This window comes from Prionailurus viverrinus, chromosome B1 (genome assembly GCF_022837055.1).
Source record: "Prionailurus viverrinus isolate Anna chromosome B1, UM_Priviv_1.0, whole genome shotgun sequence".
Taxonomy (NCBI): Eukaryota; Metazoa; Chordata; class Mammalia; order Carnivora; family Felidae; genus Prionailurus; species Prionailurus viverrinus.
The window spans coordinates 172,974,974-172,999,044 of NC_062564.1; the positions used below are offsets into that span (position 1 = coordinate 172,974,974).

The window sequence follows — 24,071 nt, forward strand, 5'->3', positions numbered from 1 at the left end:
AGTATTAGTAGATAACTTTGAACCACCCAGTTTAAAGTACCTGTCAACCCTACCTGAAATTAATCCTGTTTGCCTTTTCTTATGTATGATCCTTGGCCTGATTCCACTACTAGAAAAGTACTCTTGTTTCTGTAAATTGGATATAGTATCACCAAAACCATTTGAACCCTTATTTTTTATGGTCCATGGGCATTTAAAATGTCCCCACAGGATAAGAAATCCACCAACATAACAAGCCTGTTGTTGTACATGGCTTGAAAATAATGCTGATTTGATGATGCAGAAATGTTCTTGTTTTTACTTCTGCCTTTTACGTGGGCTTTTGTTTTCTTTTTCTTTTTTCTGCATTCTTTCATCATATTAAATTTCAGTAAGTACAATAAGAATCAAGTGTCTGATAAGGCTGAAGTTACTTTTGATCATATCATTAGAACAGATTTGTTTGGGCACAATAAATTCAGGAGGGTCAGGAGCATTTACTGTTTCCATAGAATGTAGATATTTATAAAACAAAATTGGTAATTTTGACTGTTTTATTTTTATAGCCACTCAGTAGGAGTCTGAATGCTGATGTACCAGAACAACTTATAACTCCATTAGTTTCATTGGGCCACATTTCTATGTTAGCACCAGATCAATTTGCTTCCCCAATGAAATCTGTAGTAGCAAATTTTATTGTGAAAGATCTGCTAATGAATGACAGGGTAAGTTTCTAATTTAATTAAATTTAGAATAATGAGACTAAAACTATTTATATCTTCATCACAGAAACATTTCTGCCTCTCTATTTAATTTTCTTTTCCTTTTAAATTATTGCGTGTTTTCCCTCATTTATTTACTTAAATTTCCAAATGACATCCTGACTTCAGTATAGCTATTACCAGAACTTAACATTTAAGAAAGAAAAAATGAGAACATGAGATGAATGAATCATTAAGTAAAAAATATAAATCAAATGCTGTTATCCTAACATTTGAAGGACAATTTACTGGAGTGCTAGAATTTTATCAAATGTTGTTAAAAATATAAGTAGAATTGTATTTAACATTTTGAATTGTATTTAGCATTTCGGAATATAATTACATTGCAGTTTTGGCACTAGACTCATACTCTGTTCTAGTTGCTAAAGTGTGTGGGTGGGTAGGTGCTCACAGTGTGTGTGTGCACATGCTAATTTATTAGCTCCGGGCTGGAACCCAGGAATGTATAGCTTGAAAAGGCTCCCCAAGAGATTCCTGAAACACATACCTGATTAAGAATTCACTTTACCAAGTATTAAATTAAAAATGAATGTTGAATGAAGACAAGTCTGTTTTACCTGCTGGATCATTGTTGATGACTTTCAAGGGAGTGCTATTTTATCCAGCTTACCTATTCCTTCCACGTGATCCAGTAGTCTTGGAGCCTTCGATATCCAAACTTAAAAAGAAAGACATTTTAGTGCATTCCTTCCTCTCCCTTCCCCCATTTAGATGTAATAGACAAGGATAGAAGAACATAGCCAAGGTGTCATTTCCCACTTAACACATTCAGGCTGTGTTTTGCACTGTTGATAGATGTGGCTGGTAACCAGTGTGAAATTTAAGACCCCTCTTAAATGACTTGATTGTTGATGGATTGTAGTTTAAGGTGGCTCTTTTTTGTTGTTTATGTGGTAAAATATGCATGATTTAAACTTTGGCAATTTTGCTATTTTTAAGTGTACAATTCACTTACGTCATACACACCAGCATTCTTGTTTTTGTTGTTGGGTGGGTATTTTTGTTTTGTTTTGTTTTTTAAGAAACAAACAAGTTGAGGGGCACCTGGGTGGCTCAGTTGGTTAAGCGTCCAACTCTTGCTTTCAGCTCAGGTTATGATCTTGGGGTTTATGAGTTCAAGCCCCACGTCAGGCTCCACACTGATAATATAGAACCTACCTGGGATTCTGTCTTTCTCTTCCTCTCTCTCTGTCCCTCCCTTGCTCGTTTGTGCTCTCTCTCACAAAATAAATAAACAAACACTAAAAAAAAAAAAAAAAAAAAGTTTAATACCATGTATGCCTCCTGTATACATGGGAAACACCCAGGAAAGCCAAATAACTCTCCAGAATGACCCAAGCCACCACCTAAAATATGTACCCACATTGTTGTGTAACTGTCATCACTATTTCCAGAACTTTTTAATCTCAGACAAAAACTCTGCATTCATTAACCAGTAACCCCCACAGCCTCTGGTAAACTCTGTTGTACTTTCTTCTGACTCTGAATTTGCCTGTTCTGGATACCTCTCATTCATACAGTATTTGTCCTTTTGTGCCTGGTGTATTTCACTAGCATAATCATTTCAAGGTTCATTTGTGTTATGTATCAGAAGTTCATTCATTTTATGCCAGAATAATATTGTATGTGTAGCCTACATTTTGTTTATTCATTTGTTGATGGACAGTTGGATTTTTTCCCACCTTTTGACTTTGGTGAATAATGATGAAATGAACATTTGCATCCCTGTTTTCAAATCATTTTGGATATATGCCTAGGAACGGTATTGCTGGCTCCCAAGGTCATTCTATGTTGTACTTTTTGAGGGACTGCCAAACTGTTTTCCACAGTGTCTATACCATTTTGTGTTGTTTCTTCACAGCTTTGCCCATGCTTACTCTTTTCTTTGTTTTTGATAATGGCCATTCTAGTGGGTATAAAGTAGTATCTCATCGTTTTGCTTTGTGTTTCACTAATGATTTGATAGACATGGCTGGCAACCAATGTGAAGACCTTCTAACAATGTAGAGGGTTTTTTTTTCTTTTCATGTGCTTTTGGCCATTTATGTATCTTTGGATATTTAAAGTCATTTGCACACTTTTAATTGGGTTGTTTATCGTTTCTGAGTTCTCAGAATTCTTTATATATCCTGTTAAACCCTTGTCAGATATTTGCCAAATCAAACAACATGAAGATTTTCTCCTATATCTTCTAAGAGTTTTATAGTTTTAGCTCTTAAATTAAGATCTTTGATTTATTTTGAATTAATTTTGAATATAAGGTAACAATGCATCTTTATTTTTTGCTCTTGGACGTCTAATTTTTCTAGCACCATTTGTTGAAGTAATTGGTCTCAGCACCCTTGTTAAAAATCAGTTAACCATATAGTTGAGGATTTTCTGCATTCTTTGTTTCATTCCATTGGTGTATGATTTGTAGTAAGTTTTGAAATCAGGAAGCTCAAGTCCTCCAACTTTGTTCTTTTTCAAGCCCTGGTGACTTTCCTGTAGGATTCCTAGAGCACTGCATTATTCAGCATGAAAAACTTAATGAAGGAAACTTCAGAATTCTTTCTAAGAATTAAATATATTTAATTGTCTATAGTCAACAGGTGAGAAGAATGGAAAATTATGGTCTCCAGATGAAGAGGTTTCCCCTGAAGTACTAGCAAAGGTAAATTTGTGTAGGCCTTGATAACTTTTATGTTGAAATAATGAACATTCATAGATACCCTTTAACTTGACATTAAATGAGTATCAAAAGTTGTGTTTCTCAAAGAAATTGTAGTCCTCATGGAGTTACTTACATATATGTCAGCATTTTCCATTGAACTTCCTGCCTGGTGAAATAATTTCAATGAGGCTGTTTTACACAGAAATTGTAGGGTATTGATGCTCAGAAGCATCTCAGGTCTAGCCTTACTACCACTCTCTACAAAAATATGAATATTAACTTGGCAAAAGTGGATAGCTGTCATCAAATTGGTAACTTTTGATAGTTGCAAAATGTACCTCAATAAAGCTAACTTTTAAAGTGGTAGTATTGGGTTGACAACAAGTCTTCATTATCTTAAAATCTGTTTCACCTTTTGTGGCTTCATAGTCATGTTCCATCAGTTCCTTTTTCCAGGTTGTCAATAAATACTGTAAATAACACCTAGATGCTTTAGCTAATTTTTCCATGTGTATTGGTAGCAGTCTTTTGAGTGTAAACCTCCAGGTAATTATGACCACAAATAATTAGGGAATCTCCTAATTTTATATTTCAGGATAGTCACACAGCATCACACTTCATAATTTCTTCAAAATAGTTTTTTCAGTACTACAAAAAATAGTAAAGTCTATCTAAATGGCACATTTTAATCACTGTAACAGGTATAGTTTAAATAGTTATTTTTAAAAAATGTATTTTCAAATAATTTGAAGTTTTGGGGCAATGTGAAAAGCCTGAGATCAAGAGCCAGACTTTGGGCAAGTTATCTATTATAGTAATGTGTCCTAGTTGCCTTATCTGTTGGAAATGAAAATACCTCCCTTGTAGAATTGTTTGGGACATCAAATAGGTTAAAACATTTACAGCTCTGGGAAAAGTGCCTATTATAGATTCAACAAGATAAATATTCTTATTGCTATGGTTATTATCCTATAGACTTGTTTCATAAAACATATTTACCAGCAATTAAGCAACCTCATTAATCTAATTAACATAAATTAATCTTCCCTTTAATTGAAATTTTAAGTTCCATTCTTTTTTTAGCATGTTAATATTTTATAGGTACAGGCAATTAAACTTCTGGTAAGGTGGCTGTTGGGTATGAAAAACAACCAGTCTAAATCTGCCAATTCAACTCTTCGATTATTATCAGCGATGTTGGTTAGTGAGGGTGACCTGACAGAGCAAAAGAGAATCAGGTGAGATTTTTTTTCCTTTCCAATTTTTACAGCTCAAAATGTTAGTAGAACTTACATAGGAATTATTTGCCTAATTAATATTGAATGTTGTAATTGTACCATATGCTTTGGGATCAGAACTGATGTACTCGAGGTTTACATCTCAAGCATAATGGAATGTTTCTTTTCACTTTTAAAGACCAGACTTTTTCCAGGAAACTTTTTTAGCCATAATCACTATGTATTACAGTTGCCTTCAACATTTGGTTCACTTAAGCAAATACCTGTTGAAATACTGCTCTTTGCAAAACACATGAAAAGCATTGCAGAGAAAACATAAGATTCAGTTTCTACCTTTCACCCTGTATTATAGTGATGGAACAAGTGGAGTGACAGTACTGTGAAATGAATGCAAGTTTCAGTGGAGGTTCAAAGGAGGAAAAGTCACAGCCCTCCTGGTGGTTTGCAGAAGATTATACAAGGTTCTGCAAATGCAAAAAAAAAAAAAAAAAGCAAAAGCCACATACACATTGTTTCCATTTCTACACATTGTCACTTTGTGAAATCACTATTGCTTCTATTTGTTGTTTTGTTTTGTTTTGGGAAAGCACCAGAGAGGAAGAGGGGCTGAAGGAAAGAGAGAGAACCTCATGCAGGCTCCATGCCCAGCACAGAGCCGGCTGTAGTGCTCCATCTCACAATCATGAGATCATGACCTGAGCCTACTGAGCCACTCGTGTGCCCCATATTCCTTTTAAGATGAAAATAAAAGCCAGATTTTTCATGATCTGTGTTTGTTTCAATTCTTGATTTACTACAGTCCAGGAGTACCAGCAGATAAAACTACAGAGTTCTACTTGTGATGTTTTCCTACTTTAAAATGTTTTATTACAAGACAGATTTAAGTATTCATGTATGCATTGAGTATTGAGCACTGTCATCCTAGGTACTGCTATGCTTGTTTTAAAGGTATAAAATCTCTCCTTCTAAGGAATATGCATTCTAGTGGAGGAGATAGGAAATGAGCAATTTCAGTAGAGATGCTGAATGGTTTGATAAACTGAAGAAAACCAAGAGAAATTATCTTTCTCATAGAATAAGCCAAGGGTAGCTTTGTAGGAACAGATTAGAAGATTAGAGCTAAGTTAGCAATAATGAGAAGTTTTAAATTGGGGGAAACTGTACAGTGTATGGCAAAGGCTTAATAATGAGCTCTTTATAAATTAGTGATAAATAGGATACCCACTAGAGATGAAGACTACAAATTATCAGTTTACCTTTTTAAAAATGTTTAACATTGTATGGAGCCTGCTTGGGATTCTGGTCCCTCCCTTCCCCCTATCTCAAAAATAAATAAAACATTTTTTTTTTTTAATCATTTATATTCACTATGAAAAGGACACTTCTCTCTTCTATTTCCCCACTCTTTCCTTTTACCCACATTCAAATAACATGAGCAAAACTTTTCTAAAAAATAAAAATAAATGTTTAACATCACTAAATATAATAAATGCAGTTTAAACATGGTGATACCTCTTGCCTGTCAATCAACAAAAAAATTTTTAAAGCCATCACTGCTTCACAGGATCAGGGAAATGGCTTCCCTCCTTACTTCTGTGAATATAAATTAGCACAGTCTTGGCAGGACAGTTTGGCATTTTGGGTATAGTTCCCTATAAATGTTACCCTTTGACTATTTTTATACTCATGAAATATAAGAGAATCATACAAAAATGTGTATATGAACATATTTTCAGCATTTTTTTTATCATCACAGAAAATAGGGGAATGGTTAACTATGGAACACATGTCATGAAATATTAGGCAGATCTAAATTAGGTGTTACATATCCTATGCTAATTGTACACTAATGTAACCATGCTATGTAAATTTAGCTTGGGCTCTAGAATCAGAAACTTAAACAACTCTATACTCCATATACTAGCTGTGTGAACTTGTATAAATCACTTTTCTAAACCTGTTTCCTCATAGAGTGAAAATTAAATAAAGCCTGTGTTCACTCACTGCCTAACAGAGTTAAGTACCCAGATGGTAGTTGTTTATTTTTTAATCCCTGAATCATTTGAGTCAGAAGCCATTTGAAGTTCTCTCAAAAATACCTATGTTCAGGACACCTGGGTGGCTCAGTCGGTTGAGTGTCCAACTCTTGGCTTTGGCTCAGGTCATGATCCCAGGGTCATGGAATCGAGCCCCACATCAGTCTCTGTGCTGAGTGTGGATCCTGCTTAAGATTCTTGCTCTCCCTTCCTCTGCCCCTCTCCCCAGCTCATGTTCTCTCTCTTTAAAAAAAAAAAAAATAAAATAATAATAATAATAATAATAATAATAATACCAGTGTTCACTTTGACAATCCTCCTGTCCAAGAGTGCGATGTTTTCTTGTACGATAATAATGGACTCAGCCAGCTTTCCTCATTTCCTAAAGTCTTTAAATATCATAACCATGCTATGTTTCACATAGAAGTTGAAAGAAGACTGTCCTTTCATCTCATCCATTGTCACATTTTACCATTTAGGAAATAAAAAACTACTGGGCGGGATGGTAGTGCTCAACCTCCTGGGGTTTTTTTGCTACAAAACAAAGTCTGCCCCAGAGACTAGTACCCCAAATAGACACTGGCTCTCAGTTCATATCTTTTCCCTTGTTTGCTACCTCCTTTTCCGTGGTATAAATCACCTCCTAATGGCTATATATGCATTTAAAAACTGTGGGAAATAGATTTGATATGATAGGTGGTTTAATCAGTTGTCTACAATGAATGTGTATTCCTCTTAAAATGAGGAATACTGTTCCTGATGTAAATGGTTCTTCCCAGCATTACACTTAGCGTAGTTGCGAATCATAAGCAGGGCTGTTTGTCTATGTATGGTAGAGGATCTAGGCTAGAACATAACTAAAAATGAAGGCAGATAAATTTATTAGTCACAATGATTTGAGCCTTTTTCCCCGTGTTGAGTTCAAGAACTAAAAGTAGCTTTCCCATATTTATACATTATGTCATTTTAAGCATAAGTTATGCTAACACTCAAAAAGGGACCAAAGCATTGTTATGAATGATAATGGTTATAGGAAATGTTTATTTCTTTTTTGTTTGTTTATAGTAAATCTGATATGTCTCGCTTGCGATTAGCTGCTGGTAGTGCCATAATGAAGCTTGCTCAGGAACCTTGTTACCATGAAATTATAACCCCCGAACAGTTTCAGCTCTGTGCACTTGTTATTAATGTAAGTAATCATCTTATTTTTGTCAGTTACTTTCCCTTCAAAGTTAAGTACATTTACCTTCTATGGATACAGATCCATTTACTGTGTGTACAAACAGAATTTGTATTACAACTATTCTAACTAAATATCTTATACATATTGTTATTTATTTCCCCCAGTATAACTATGATCTTTTTTTAATGAAGGCATTCAGAATAAACTGCTGTTTGGTAAATGTTTGCCAATTTTTTTTCTTAATGAAATGAGGTTATTTTGTCATAGTTTTAAAGGTACTAGTATTTTTATTTAAGTATTTTTGGTTTTCTGCTGCTGTAGGATGAGTGCTACCAAGTAAGGCAGATATTTGCTCAGAAGTTGCATAAGGCACTTGTGAAGTTACTACTCCCATTGGAGTACATGGCGATCTTTGCCTTGTGTGCCAAAGATCCTGTGAAGGAGAGAAGAGCACATGCACGACAGTGTTTACTAAAAAATATCAGTATACGCAGGGAGTACATTAAACAGAATCCCATGGCTACTGGTAAGTAATTTTGAAAGCTCTCAGTGTGCAAACATATCTTGTCAATGTACCAACTTGGGGGGTGCAGGGGGTTTATTTCCTATATTTCTATTGTAGTTAATAGTAACGCTAGGATTTTTATAGGATGCTGTCACTATAGTTGTGATGTATTTAACATATTAAATCTGGTTTCTAGGTCCTGTTTATAATGTATGAAACTGTTTGGGGGAATTACATTTTTCTTATGGGATCAGCAGTGTGGCTTGATTTAAACACATTGCTCAGATGTCAGAGAGTAAAGAATTACTTTCCTAGCTTTACCAAGGACTCACTATATAATCTCAAATTATCCTTTTGGCTTTAATAGCTTTCCACATTGAAATAAAAGTGTTTCAGTATCCTCTAGATACCATGTTGCCTCTAATTTTAAAATAAATCAGGAAAAAGATGGAAACTGAAGTGGATAGAAAGCAAACTAGAGAGGGATTTTATAAAAGCTCTTATTACTGTTGTTGATAATAATGTTTTCACTTTAGAGAAATTATTATCACTGTTGCCTGAATATGTAGTTCCGTACATGATTCACCTGCTAGCCCATGATCCAGATTTTACAAGATCACAAGATGTTGACCAGCTTCGTGATATTAAAGAGTAAGTCATGTAGAATTTCAAGAATTCTAGAAGTTATTTTTACTTTTTAATAAGATACCAAATATTTTTCCTGTTACTGTTCCCATTAGAATAAAAACTTCTCTGTGGTTTTATTTCTTATAAATTATTGTTTCATCTTAGAAAATTTTTCCATATAACAAGCTCTTTTTGGTTCTTCTGATTGTTTCCTATTTGCTGTCAGCTGTGTCTTTAAAATAGGCTGGTTTGTGGGCACCTGGGTGGCTCAGCCAGCTAAGCCCCCAACTTCAGCTCAGGTCATAATCTGACAGTTCATGAGTTCGAACCCTGCATCAGGTTCTGTGCTAACAGCTCAAAGCCTGGAGCCTACTTTGGATTCTGTGTCTCCCTCTCTGCCCCACCCTCCTGCGCACGTGCTCTCTCTCAAAAATAAATAAACATTTAAAAAATTGACAAAAAAATAAAAAGTATTATGATTTGGAGTGCCTGGGTGGCTCAGTCGGTTAAGCGTCCAACTTCAGCTCAGATCGTGATCTCACGGTTTGTGAGTTTGAGCCCCATGTTGGGCTCTGTCCTGACAGCTGGGAGCCTAGAGCCTGCTTCGGATTCTGTGTCTCCTTCTGTCTCTGCTCCTCCCCCCCTCATACTCTATCTCCCTCTCTCTCTCTAAGATAAGCATTAAAAAAAAAATTTTTTTTTTTTTTTTTTTTTTTTTTTTAAATAAAAGTATGGCTTTTTTGAGAGGCGCCTGGGTGGCTCAGCCAGGTGAGCATCTGACTCTTGATTTTTGTGTAGGTCATGATCTCACAGTTGTGAGTTCAAGCCCCACATTGGGTTCCATGCTGACAGTGAGGAGCCTGCTTGGGATTCTCTGTTTCCCTGTCTCTCTGCCCCTCCCCTTCTCTCTGTCTCTCTCTTTCTCAAAATAAATAAACATTAAAAAATATAATAATGAAAGTATTATGATTTTTGTATGTATGACATTAAAAAATATTGGGGCGCCTGGGTGGTGCAGTCGGTTAAGCGCCCGACTTCAGCCAGGTCACGATCTCACGGTCCGTGAGTTCGAGCCCCGCGTCAGGCTCTGTGCTGATGGCTCAGAGCCTGGAGCCTGTTTCCGATTCTGTGTCTCCCTCTCTCTCTGCCCCTCCCCCGTTCATGCTCTGCCTCTCTCTGTCCCAAAAATAAATAAGCGTTGAAAAAAAATCTTTAAAAAAATATATATATAATAAAAGTATTATGATTTTTGTATGTATGTCATTAAACCTTATTCCTAATCTTATTTAAGGTTGTAATCAACATTTATCTATGCCTCCTATAGCTTTTGTCACTGAAATCGTGTCAGTATCTTAACTGGAAGAGATGTTATCTTGTCCAACATTACTGTTAAGCATTGGACTATGAGCTCCTTACATTTTGAAGCCTTGTCATTTCGTTATTGTTGCTTCCAACACATTATTCCAGTAATACTGTCTTTCTGTAAAAAACTTCTCTGGCCTTCAATTACCTTATTCATAAAATGAAGGAGATAAAATAGATAACTCCTAAAATGTCTTCTAATTCTAATTTTTGTTTATTTTTTTAATTGTTTACATTTGTATTTACAATTTTTTTTCTTTAAAAACTTTGAGTTTGGGGTTTCCCAGAAAACACTTCCATAAAATAAAAACCTGATGTATGTGTTTGCCTAGAACGTGAGGTCTATGTCAGAGAACATTTTAGCTGTATTTCAGTTGCAAAGCAGTCATGTGAAAGAAGGACTAGACTTAAGAGAAGAAGCTATAACATGGGAAGGAGAGTACTGATGTACAAGAAGTAATTGGAGTTAGGATTGAAATCACTGGCACTTTTTGCTGTTCTGTCTAGTATGCAACATTTTTAATATCGTTAAGCAATTATTTTAAGTTTCCATGTAAATTGAAGTGTTAAATAATATGTTTTTCAAACTGGTTATTTAACTTTGTGGAAATTATTAATTTATTGTGTCGCTATTTGCTTTGGCTATTCAGGATCTTTTATGGTTTCATAAAAATTTTAGAATTATTTCTTCTAGTCCTGTGAAAAATGCCATTGGAATATTGATAAGGATTGTATTGAATCTGTAGGTTGCTGTGAATAGCTTGGACATTTTAACAATATTCTTCCAGTCCATGAACACAAAATATCTTTCTATTTATTTGTGCATTCTTCAATATCTTTCATGTCTTCTAGTTTTCAGTATGGGTCAGAAGCATGACTGTGGTCAAAAAAAGATAGCTGTAGGGGCATCTGGATGGCTCAGTCAGTTAAGCATCTGACTGCGGCTCAGGTCATGATCTCACAGTTAGTGAGTTCGAGCCCTGCATCGGGCTCTGTGCTGACAGCTTAGAGCCTGGAGCCTGCTTCGAATTCTGTGTCTTCCTCTCTCTCTGCCCCTTCCCCACTCATGTTCGGTCTCTCTCTCTCTCTCTCTCTCTCCCCCTCTCTCTCTCTCTCCTTCAAAAATAAATAAAAACATTAAAAAAATTTTTTTTAAAAGAAAGAAAAGATAGCTTTATAACATGAGAAATTGAGGGGGGTCATATAATCTATCAAAATTACTTTTTTATTCCCTTTATAATACTTTTTTATTCTCTTCTTTACCAAAATGATATATAGCCATACTTTAAAATACATAGGATTAAATTCAGTCTATCAATAACCATTATACTGTTTTGGGAATCAGTCAGTCTTGAGTAACGGGAGTGTTTATCTCTTTATGGACTCTTAAGAATTAATTGAATCAGAAAGATTTATTTTAGTTACAAAAGACAATTTAAGTTTTTCATTTGACATATTTTAGTTACGATATATTTAACATTAACATTAGAAGTTTCAGTTCCTTGGCATTACTATTATTATTTTTTTTTAACGTTTATTCATTTTTGAGAGAGTGAAAGAGCGTGCACAAGTGGGGGAGTGGCATAGAAAGGGAGACACAGGATCCGAAGCAGGCTCCAGGCTCTGAGTTGTCAGCACAGAGCCTGACCCAGGGCTCGAACTCACAAACCACGAAGTCATGACCTGAGCTGAAGTCTGACCCTTAACTGACTAAGCCACCTAGGCAACCTGGTATTACTATTATTTTACTTTGAAAATGATCCCTAACCACCTCCTTATCCCTAAGAAAAAGAGTGAGAAAATGTCCTGATGTTTTACATTGTGTGGGATTAGTTGGGAGAATTTTATGTATTCTAACTGGAATTGTGTTAATTCATCCTTATATTTTTGAGACTCTTCAGTTGATGTATTAAAGAAATGCAGTATTATAGGGGCCCCTGGGTGGCTCAGTTGGTTAAGCATCCGACTTCGGCTCAGGTCATGATCTCGCAGTCTGTGAGTTCGAGCCCCGCATCAGGTTCTGTGCTGACAGCTCAGAGCCTGGAGCCTGCTTCAGATTCTCTGTCTCCCTCTCTCTCTGCCCCTCCTTTGCTCATGCTCTGTCTCTCTCTCTATCAAAAATAAATATTAAAAAAATTTAAGAAATGCAGTATAATGATTTGAGCTTGGATTGTGTCACCAAATAGATTTGTGCGCAAATTCTACCATCTTACCAGTTGTGTGAACTTACTTCATGTTACTTAATTTCTCTATGCTTTAATGTTCATATTTATAAAATTATAATAAGTTGTGAGGATTGATTGAAGGAGATAGTATGTGTAAAATAATCAAACAGTGGTTGGCATATTAAAAAAAAAAATCTTTCACCTTATTGGCTAACTATACTCCTGGTTGTTACTCTTTTTGATGCAATTATAAATGGGAATGTTTTCTTAATTTATTTTTCTAATAATTATTAGTGTAAAAAATGCAACAGATTTTTGTGTATTGATTTTGTTTTCTGCAACTTTAATTTGTTCTAACAGTTTTTTGATGGAGTCTTTAGGGTTTTTTTATGTATAATATCATCTTATCTGCAGCTAATGACAGTTTTACTTCTTTTCCAGTTGGATGCCTTTTATTTCTTTTTCTTGCCTAATTGTTCTGGCTAGGACTTCCGAATACTTTGTAAATAAAAGTGGTAAAGACATCTTTGTCTTGTTCCTGATCTGAGAAGAAAAGCTTTAAGCTTTTCACCATTGAGTATGAAGTTATATGTGGTCTTTATTATGTTGAAGTATGTTCTTTCTATAATCACTTTGTTGAGAGTTTTTATCATAAATATATGTTGAATTTTGTTAACTTTTTCTGCATCAATTAGAGATGATCATGATTTGTATTCTTCATTTTGTTAATGTGATATACCACATTGATTCACTTGTGGATGTTGAACCATCCTTGCATCCCTGGAATAAATCCCACTCAGTCATGGTGTATGATCCTTTTAATGTATTGTTGAATTCAGTTTGCTAATATTTTATTGAGGATTTTTGCATCTATGCTTATCAGGAATATTGGCCTGTAGCTTCCTTTCTTGCGGCATCCTTGTCTGGTTTTGGTATCAGGATAATTGCTGGCCTTGTAAACTGATTTTGGAAGAGAGTCCTCCTCTTTTTTGGACAAATTTGAAAAGGATTGATATTAATTCTCCTTTGAATGTGGTACAATTCACCAGTGAGGCTCGGTGGTCTTAGACTTTTGTTTGTTGGAAGGTTTTCAGTTACTAATTCAATTTCCTTTCTAGTAGTTGGTCTTTCACGTTTTGTTTCTTCATGATTTAGTCTTGGTAAGTTGTATATTGCTAGGAATTTATCCATTTCTTCTAGGTTGTCTAGTTTGTTCGCATATAATTTTTCATAGCATTCTCTTATGATCCTTTGTATCTCCGTGGTATCAGTCATAAATCTCCTTTCATTTCTGAGTCCTCTTTTTTGTTTTTTCTTGGTCGGTCTAGCTAAAGGTTTGTCAATTTTGTTTACCTTTTTTTTTTTTTTAATTTTTTTTTTCAACGTTTATTCATTTTTGGGACAGAGAGAGACAGAGCATGAACAGGGGAGGGGCAGAGAGAGAGGGAGACACAGAATCGGAAACAGGCTCCAGGCTCTGAGCCATCAGCCCAGAGCCTGACGCGGGGCTCGAACTCACGGACCGCGAGATCGTGACCTGGCTGAAGTCGGGTGCTTAACCGACTGCGCCACCCAGGCGCCCCTACCTTTTTTTTTTTTTTTTTTTTTTTTTTTTATGTTTTAGTTATTTTTGGGAGAGAGAGAGAGAGAGCATGGGAGGGGCAGAAAAAGGGAGACACAAAATCTGAAGCAGGCTCCAGGCTCCAAACGGTCATCACTACAGAGCCCAACGCAGAGCTCAAACCCACAAACTGTGAGATCATGACCTGAGCCAAAGTCAGATGCTCAGTTGACTGAGCCACCCAGGTGCCCTAATTTTATCTTTTCACAGAACCAGCTCTAGTCTCATCAGTTTTTTTTCTTGTCATTTTCTCTATTTCGTTTATTTCTGCTCTAATTTTTGTTATTTTCTTTACTTCTAACTTTGGGCTTCATTTGTTCTTTTTTCCCCTGGTTCTTTGAGGTGTAAAATTAGTTTGTGACTTTTTATGTTTCTTGAGGTAGGCGTTTAGTGCTATGAACTTCCCTGTTAGAACTGCTTTTGCTTCATCCCAGAAATTTTGGTATGTTTCCATTTTGTTGGTCTCAAGGTATATCTTTTATTTTTCTTTTGATTTCTTCTTTGACTCATTGGTTATTCAGTAGCATGTTGTTGAATCTGTACATATTTGTGAATTTTTCAGTTTTCTTAGTGTAATTTTGTGGTTCCATATCATTGTAATCAGAAAAGATGCTTGATACCATTTCAGTCTTAAACTCATTAAGACTTATTTGTGTCAGGGTGCATAGATAGCTTAGGTAGTTGAGCATTTGACTTCGGCTCAGGTCATGATCTCACAGTTGGTGAGTTTGAGCCCTGCATTGGGCTCACTGCTGTCAGCACAGAGCCCAATTCAGATCCTCTGTCTCCCTGTCTCTCCGTTCCACCCCACTCACACTCTCTCTCCCTCTCTCTGAAAAATAAACATTAAAAAAAAAAAAAAAAAACTTGCTTTGTGGCCTAACATATGATCTAACTTGGAAAATGTTCCATGTGCACTTAAGAAAAATGTGTATTTGTTGCTTTTATATGGAATGTTCTGTAAATATCTGTTAAGACCATCTGGTCTAACATGTCATTTAAGACTGATGTCGTCTTACTGGTTTTTCTGCCTGGATGATCTATTCATTGATATAATTGGGGTATTAGAGTCCCTATATATTATGAATTGTAATAATTATATAAATACTATTTTATTTCTGTTTCTCTTTTTAGATCTGCTAATATTTGCTTTATATATTTAGGTCTTTCTGTGTTGGGTACATAAATATTTACAAAGGCCCCTTTCTCAGTATGTAACACCCTTTTTTGTGTCTTATTACAGTCTTTGTTTTAAAGTGTATTTTGTCTGGGGGGCTCATTGGGTTAAATGTCGAACTCTTGATCTCAGCTCAGGTCTTGATCTCAGAGTCATGAGTTGAAGCCCCATGTTAGGCTCCGTGCTGGATGTGAAGCCTACTGAAAAAAATAAAGTGTATTTTGTCTGATAACAATTGTAGCTACTAAAGCTTTATTTTGGTTTCTATTTACATGTAATATCTTTTTCCATCTCTTCACTTTCACTGGATGTGTTTCCTGTAGGCAGCATATAGATGAGTCTTGTTTTTTTATCCGTTCAGCCATTCTGTGTTTTTTGATTAGAGAATTTAATCCATTTACATTCAAGGTAATTATTGATAAGTATGTGCTTATTGCCATTTTGTTAATTGTTTTATGATTGTTTTTGTAGTTTCCTTCTGTTCCTTTCTTTCACTTACTTTCTTTGTGGTTTGATGACTTTCTTTAGTGGTATGCTTATATTCCTTCCCCTTTATCTTTTGTGTATTTACTATAGGTTTTTATTTTGTAGTTACCATGGTGCTTACATATAAAAACTTAACAGTCTGTTTTAAGTTGATAACAACTTACTTGATTCCATTCTAAATCTCAATGTTTTAACTCCTCCTTACATTTTATGTTTTGATGTCACATTTTGCATCTTTTTATCTTATATATCTTTTAACTAATTATTGAATCATTTATTTTTACTACTTTCATCTTTTAACCTTCATACTAGCTTTATAAGTAATTAGTCTACTACCTGACCTCTATTATTTATTTACCTTTCCAGTGATATTATTTCACATGTGTTCTTATTACTAATTAGGGTTCTTTTCTACTTATAGAAATCCCTTTAACATTTCTTTCACTACCAGTTTAGTGGTGATGAACTCCTTTTAGCTTTTACTTTTCTGGAAAACTGTTTCTCTCTCCTTCCATTCCAAAAGATAATCTTGGCAGGTAGAGTATTCTTGGTTGGAAGTTGTTTTCTTTCAGCTCTTTGAATATGTCACGCCACTCCCTCCTTGCCTGGAAAGTTTGTGTTGAAAAATTTGTTGATAGTCTTATAGGGGGGTTCCCTTATATGTAACATTTTTTTTCTTTTGTTGCTCATAATATTCTCTTCTTTAACTTTTGACACTTTATTGTTTTGTTTTTTTAAGTTTATTTATTTTGAGAGAGAGTGCATATGCTCAGGAGAGGCAGAGAGAGAATGTCAAATAGGCTCTGCACTGTCAGCCCAATGTGGTGTTACAACTCACAAACCGTGAGATCATAACCTGAGCCTAAACCAAGAGTCAGATGCTGAACCAACTGAGTCACCCAGGAGACTCTGTTTTATTGTTTTGGTTTCTTAAGAGAAAGAAAACATGAGTGCATGTGAGTGGGGGAGGAGAAGAGGGAGGGAGGGAGAGAGAGAATCTCAGGCTCCACGCCTGGTGCAGAGCCCAGTGCAGGGCTTGATCTCAAGACCATGAGATCATGACCTGAGCCGAAATCAAGAGTCAGACATTTAACCAATTAAGCCACCCAGGTGCCCCAAAACTTTTTAATTTAAAAAAAAATTTTTTTTTTTAGAGACCACGTGAGCCAGGGAGAGGAAAGGGGCGGGGGGGGGGGGAGAGAGAGAGAGAGAGAGAGAGAGAGAGAGAATATGAGAGAATATCCTAAGCAGGCTCCACACTCAGTGCAGAGCCTAGTGTGGAGCTCCATTCCATGACCTGGGGATCATGACCTGAGCCGAAATCAAGAGCCAGATGCTTACTCAACTGAGCCACCCAGACGCCCCTTGACATTTTGATTGTAATGTGTCTTGGTGTAGGCCTTTGGGTTCAAATATTTTAGAACTCTAGGCATCCTGGATCTGGTGTCTGTTTTCCTTCCCTACATTCAGGAAGTTTTCAGTCATATTTCTTCAGAAAAGGTTTCTGCCTTTCTTTCCTTTTCTTCTGGAAGGTCTGCAAGGCAAATATTAGTCCATTTGATATCCTTTAATTTCCTTAAGCTGTTTTCACTTTTTTTTTCCATTTATTTTTCTTTTTGCTCTTCTGATGGGGTGCATTCCTCCTCCTTATCTTTAGATTGATCCATATTTTCTGTTTCATATCTAGTCCGCTGTTGAACCCCTGTATTGTATTTTTCAATTCTTTTATTGTATTCTTCAGCTCTGATTTCTGTTTAGTACTTTGTTATAATTTCATCCCTGTTAAAGTTCTTACTGTTCATCCATGCTGCTCCCCAGTTTGGTGAGCATTTTATGACCATTACTTTGAACTCCATCAGTTTACTTCTCTTCCTTTGGATAAGGCTTTTTTTATGAGGTTTTATCTTACTCTTTCATTTGGAACATATTCCTGAATTTCTTCATTTTGCTTGACCCTCTGTATTGGTTTCTGTATAGTATATGAAACAACATCTCTTCCAGTTTTGAAGGAATGACCTTATGGAGGAGTTGAACCTTTTCATTCAGCTCTACCCTATTTCTTGATCATCTCTCAAAACTTTGTGCTTGTCCAAGCAACCTGTTATATTTTTAATAGCTCCCAATAGTTAAGGATGTGCCAAGATCTGTCAGTGTCCCATAATGGAGGATCTCTGTACCTAGATTCAGACTGACTGGAAGCCAGACCTTTAGGCAGCTGCTTTTATTTAAAAGTATGTAGAGGGGCGCCTGGGTGGCGCAGTCGGTTAAGCGTCCGACTTCAGCCAGGTCACGATCTCGCGGTCCGGGAGTTCGAGCCCCGCATCAGGCTCTGGGCTGATGGCTCAGAGCCTGGAGCCTGTTTCCGATTCTGTGTCTCCCTCTCTCTCTGCCCCTCCCCCGTTCATGCTCTGTCTCTCTCTGTCCCAAAAATAAATAAACGTTGAAAAAAAAAAAATTTAAAAAAAATAAAAGTATGTAGATACAGAGCCACCTGGGTGGCTCAGTCAGTTAAGCATCTGACTCTTGATCTCAGCTCAGATCTTGATCTCAGGGTCATGAGTTCAGGCCCTGTATTGGGCTCTGCACTGAGTGTGAAGCCTGCCTACATACATACATACATACATACATACATAATTAAATAAAGTTAAATAAAATTGAATGAATGCATGCAGATATATCCAGTCCTGAGGAGCCACAAGCATAAACCTCACCACCAGAGCCAAGCAATCCTGAGGTATGTCCCCTAGGTGGCAAAAAGTCGGGTTCTAAACGAGTGTATGAGCACCTTTCTGGGAGATACCAACAAGCTGGAGAAGGACTGAGAGCACCACGGTGGCATTGATAGCCTGAGTTCTTTTGGAAGCACCATAGGCCACTAAGTGTAGGCCAGACCTGAGTCCTGCCCCTAGTCCAAAGCTCCAGTACAGGCAAAGTGGCCTCTTCACAGAAAAACTTAGAGTATACCTCAGTCTGCTGCCTATGCAATGTCCTGAGGGTGGTAGCCTGCCAAAGGCAGTCCCTCCAATTACCACAGTCCGTTGGGATCCAAGAATGCAAGCCGTTGCAGCCAACAGAGCCGGGTGATTAAGGGTTGTCCCCCAAACATCAGGCACCAGACTCCAAGCTCTCTTCCAGGAAACATTGGTGGAGGGTGAGTCTGAAGATAGTGCCTGCCCTCTGAGGTCTCTGGAAAGGATTTCAGTCAGCCTCTAGATGATTGCTTTGTTTAGAAGCCTGACCCTTAGGCCACAGTTATGATGATTAGCTGATAGGCTTACTTCTCAGAAAGACCCAGCTCCTGGGTCAGTGGCCTCTTGCTGTGCCCTGTAGGGTGGTAGCTGGTAGCACATTGGCTACCATCCTTTGGGACTCATGAATAGAAGCCCCGCTGGCCACCAGAGTTAGTTGATGTAGAGCTGTCCCTTGGCAGCAGTCACAAAAATTGGGGCGCCAGCAAAGGTTATGAACTTCTTTCTGGGTGATTATTACATTCCCCTGTGACCAGAAACACAAGCCCCTCTGTTCTTCCAGAGCCAGGTGTTCTAGAAATGTTCCAGTGGGCACCACCCACAAAAGGCACAAGACAAATGTAAAGGTTCCCTTCTGGGAGCTACTGGTCCTCTAGAGCACAGCAAAGGGAGAATGCAAAGATGGCAGTCACCAGTCTCCGTCCCTGGAGAGTGTTCCAGCAGCCTCCTAGATATGTAAGTTACATTAGATGCCTGCCCCTCAAGTCGAGGTTATAAGCAGGTTAGCTTTCTTTACTCTGAGCTGCCTGTGAGTTGGGCCCTGGAGTGGGTCCATTCCAGCATATGAACCCTTTAAGAGGCATTTCTCAGATTGCTGCAGACTTGTGGGTCCCAGTATCTGTAGAATATTTTGGGGACTCCTCTCTCAAGTTCATGTCTTAGAAGTTGGGTGCCCAGTGTGGGGTTTTAACATTTCACTCTTCAGAGAGAAGCTCCGTTCCCTCACAATTATGGGTCACAGCAACAGGGGTGGGGTTTATGGCGAGATTGTATCCCAGTCTCTCCTCCCCACTTTGATATGTTTTTATTTCTTGTTTGCCTAATGTGTAGTCATCACTCAGTCAGCCTTTTAAGTTTTTAAAGAGGAAATTGGTTCCATATGTAGCTGTAGATACAATATATTCCTGAAAGGAGGTGAGTTCAGGGTCTTACTATGTCACCATCTTGAACCAGACCAAGTTCTCTGTTTCTTATTCGGTCTTTTCTGTCCATTATTGAAAATAAGACATTGAAATCTCTGTTCATTACTGCAGAATTAATCTGTTTCTCTCTTCAATTCTGTCAGATGTAGCTTCATAAAATTTGGAGGCTCTGTTAGGTTTGTATGTGTTTTATGATAATCTTACCTTCTGCTGGATTGAACCTTTTATCATTGTAGTGGCTGTCTTATAATCTTTATTTATAATCTTTTTTTAATTTTTTTTTTAATGTTTATTTTTGAGAGAGAGAGCGCTCAAGCAAGGGAGGGGCAGAAAGAGAAGGGGACAGATGATCCAAAGCGGGCTCTGCACTGACAGCAGTGAGCTCGATGCAGGGCTCAAACTCACGAACTGTGAGATCATGACCTGAGCCACCTAGGTGCCCCTTATAATCTTTTTTTTACTTTAAATCTATTTTGTTTGGGGGCGCCTGGGTGGCACAGTCGGTTAAGCATCTGACTTCAGCCAGGTCACGATCTCGCGGCCCGTGAGTTCGAGTCCCGCATCAGGCTCTGGGCTGATGGCTCAGAGCCTGGAGCCTGTTTCCGATTCTGTGTCTCCCTCTCTCTCTGCCCCTCCCCCGTTCATGCTCTGTCTCTCTCTGTCCCAAAAATAAATAAATGTTGAAAAAAAAAATTTGTTTTTAAAAATCTATTTTGTTTGATGATAAAATAGCTACTAGCCCTCATTTTGTTACTATTTGCATGAAAGAAAAAAATTTTTTTTATTATTTTACTTTCAGATGCTCCAACTTTCAGTTGAGTCCAACTTTGATTTTGGCTCAGGTCATGATCTCATGGTTCATGGGGTCAAGCCCTGCATTGGGCTCTCCTGCTGAACAGCATATAGCCTGCTTGAGATTCTCTCCCTCTCTGCCCCTCTCCTGCTCACACACATGCCTTCTCTCTCTCTCTCCAAAAAAAAAAAAAAAAATTTAAAGAATGTTTAAAGTGAATCTCTCATAGATAGATGTAGGTAGATTTTTTTTTTTCCCATTCTGCTTATCTCTGCCTTTTAATTGGGAGTTTTAATCTGTTTTCATTTGACATAATGACCAATAAAGAAAGAGTTATTTCTGCCATATAGCTGTTTTTCTCTGTGTTATATATGTTGTTACTTAACTTCCTTTACTACTGCTTCTCTTTTTTGTATTTAGTTGTTTTTTGTAGTGAACCTTTCTTACTCCTTTTTTTGTGTGAATTTTTAGTTATTTTCTTAGAGATTCCAAATAATATTTGTAACAACCTAGTGTGAATAACAGCAACTTAGTTTCAATAGTATACAAACCCTGTGCTCCTATAATCTCTATCCCTCTACCTTTAATAATTGTTATTCATAGAAATTCTGTCTTTTTACATTATTTCCATTTATATAGATGTAATTGTTACTCTGTGCATTTAATGCCTGTAAAGTCTTTTTTTTTCTTGTTTGTTTCATTTCCTTTTCTCTCTTTTTTTTAAAAAAATTTTTTTTTTATTTTTTAAAATTTACATCCAAATTAGTTAGCCTGTAGTGCAACGATGATTTCAGGAGTAGATTCCATAGTGCCCCTTACCCATTTAGCTCATCCCCCCTCCCACAAACCCTCCAGTAACCCCTCTGTTTGTTCTCCATATTTATGAGTCTCTTCTGTTTTGTCCCCTTCTCTGTTTTTATATTATTTTTGTTTCCCTTCCCTTATGTTCATCTGTTTTGTCTCTTAAAGTCCTCATATGAGTGAAGTCATATGATTTTTGTCTTTCTCTAATTTCACTTAGCATAATACCCTCCAGTTCCATCCACATAGTTGCAAATGGCAAGATTTCATTCTTTTTTGATTGCTGAGTAATACTCCATTGTGTATATGTACCACATCTTCTTTATCCATTCATCCATCGATGGACATTTGGGCTCTTTCCACACTTTGGCTATTGTTGATAGTACTGCTGTAAACATGGGGGTTCATGTGTCCTTTCAAACCAGCACACCTGTATCCCTTGGGTAAATGCCTAGTAGTACAATTGCTGGGTTGTAGAGTAGTTCTATTTTTAGTTTTTTGAGGAACCTCCATACTGTTTTCCCGAGTGGCTGCACCAGCTTACATTCCCACCAACAATGCAAAAGAGATCTTCTTTCTCCACATCCTCGCCAACATCTATTGTTGCCTGAGTTGTTAATGTTAGCCATTCTGACAGGTGTAAGGTGGTATCTCATTGTGGTTTTGATTTGTATTTCCCTGATGATGAGTGATGTTTAGCATTTTTTCATGTGCCAGTTGGCCATCTAGATGTCTTCTTTGGAAGTATCTATTCATGTCTTTTGCCCATTTCTTCACTGGATTATTTGTTTTTTGGGTGTTGAGTTTGAGAAGTTCTTTATAGATATTGGATGCTAACACTTTATCTGATATGTTGTTTGCAAATATCTTCTCCCATTCTGTAGGTTGCTTTTTAGTTTTGCTGATTGTTTCCTTCACTGTGCAGAAGATTTTTTATTTTGATGAGGTCCCAGTAGTTCATTTTTGCTTTTGTTTCCCTTGCCTCCGGAGATGTGTTGAGTAAGAAGTTGCCGCGGCCAAGATCAAAGAGGTTTTTGCCTGCTTTCTCCTCGAGGATTTTGATGGCTTCCTGTCGTACATTGATACCTTTAAAGTCTTATGTAAAGGGGTGCCTGGGAGGCTCATCGGTTAAGCATCTGACTTCAGCTCAGGTCATGATCTCACGGTTTGTGGGTTTGAGCCCCATGTCAGGCTCTGTGCTGACAGCTCAGAGCCTGGAGCCTGCTTAGGATTCTGTGTCTCCCTCTCAGCTCCTCCCCTGCTCACACTCTCTCTGTCTCTTCCTCTTTCTCTCTCTCTCTCTCTCTGTCTGTCTCAAAAATAAACATTAAAAAAATTTTTTAATAAATAAAATCCTATAAAAAAAAGAGTTACAAATTGAAAGTTCAGTAATGCTGGCTTTTATATTTACTTATGTGGTTGTGTTTACTAGTGTTCTTTATTTCTTCTTACAGCTTTAAGTTACTGTCTAGTGTCCTTTTATTTTAGCCTTAAAGGACTCAGTTTAACAGTTCTTTTAAAACAGGACTACTAAAAGTGAACTCATTAACCTAGTGCTAAATTTTCCCCTTGTAAGTCTCTTAAAACATTTACATAGAATATAAGCAAAGAAGTATGCATATATTATCATATGTTTTCTCCCCTGTTGATGCAGTAAAGCAATAAGTCCATTGGCTGCTTGAGAATCATCCTAGGAACTTACTGCAAACAGAACTTACCCTAGATGTCGATTTAGGTTCCCAGTGATTCTAATGTTCATCCCGATTTGAGATTCACTTTTACTGAGAAATTTGGGTGTTCCCTTCAGATATTTTGTGTATTAAATGAATATACAGTAACAAGTGGAAAACAGCAAAAATAGTTTGAGATGTGACTGCTTAGCTGAATGCCTGGTTAGTGTGCATATCAGCCTCATAGCACATGCAATTCACAGCCATGTCACAGCAGAATTACATGCAAATCCTAGACCTACATAGTTTGTAAACAGTCAAAATGGGAAGACTTTGCTGTCCCCTGCTTTCCTCATCATTGCTGGGCAATGACACATGTGAAGTCCTCTAAATGCTTATCAAATACCTGTAGAATGAATCTTTACATGCCTCAGGAAGCTGTCAAACTTTCTCATTTTAAGCTATGTTTTCATTTTCAATGTTTTGTTTTATGGTTTATTTATATTTTATGTTTATTTTGTTATTTTCAGACAACAGACCTTCCCAATAAGATATTTAGTCCATTAAACAAAACACCTATGTTTAGTCTCTTGTAATAGGCAAATGTTTATCATTTAGGTGCCTATGGTTCATGCTTGAAGTTTTAATGACAAAGAATGAAAACAATAGCCATGCCTTTATGAAGAAGATGGCAGAGAACATCAAGTTAACAAAAGATGCCCAGTCTCCAGATGAATCCAAGACAAATGAAGTAAGATATGTGTTAGGCTAGTGGGTATTTAGATGACTATAGGAAAAAATATGATGGTCCTTGTCCCATTT

General features: G+C 37.0%; 1 protein-coding gene across 2 annotated transcripts in view; it reads left to right on the forward strand.

Annotated features, from left to right (window-relative positions):
• Positions 1–24,071, forward strand: part of PDS5A (PDS5 cohesin associated factor A) — a 140,555-nt gene that overhangs the window by 94,553 nt on the left and 21,931 nt on the right. For both annotated transcript variants that reach the window (XM_047855751.1, XM_047855750.1), the window contains exons 21-27: positions 546–704; positions 3,346–3,414; positions 4,516–4,652; positions 7,754–7,877; positions 8,193–8,397; positions 8,913–9,027; positions 23,868–24,000. In XM_047855751.1, coding sequence (XP_047711707.1) covers positions 546–704; positions 3,346–3,414; positions 4,516–4,652; positions 7,754–7,877; positions 8,193–8,397; positions 8,913–9,027; positions 23,868–24,000 — 942 coding nt within the window. The remainder of the gene's footprint in view (positions 1–545; positions 705–3,345; positions 3,415–4,515; positions 4,653–7,753; positions 7,878–8,192; positions 8,398–8,912; positions 9,028–23,867; positions 24,001–24,071) is intronic.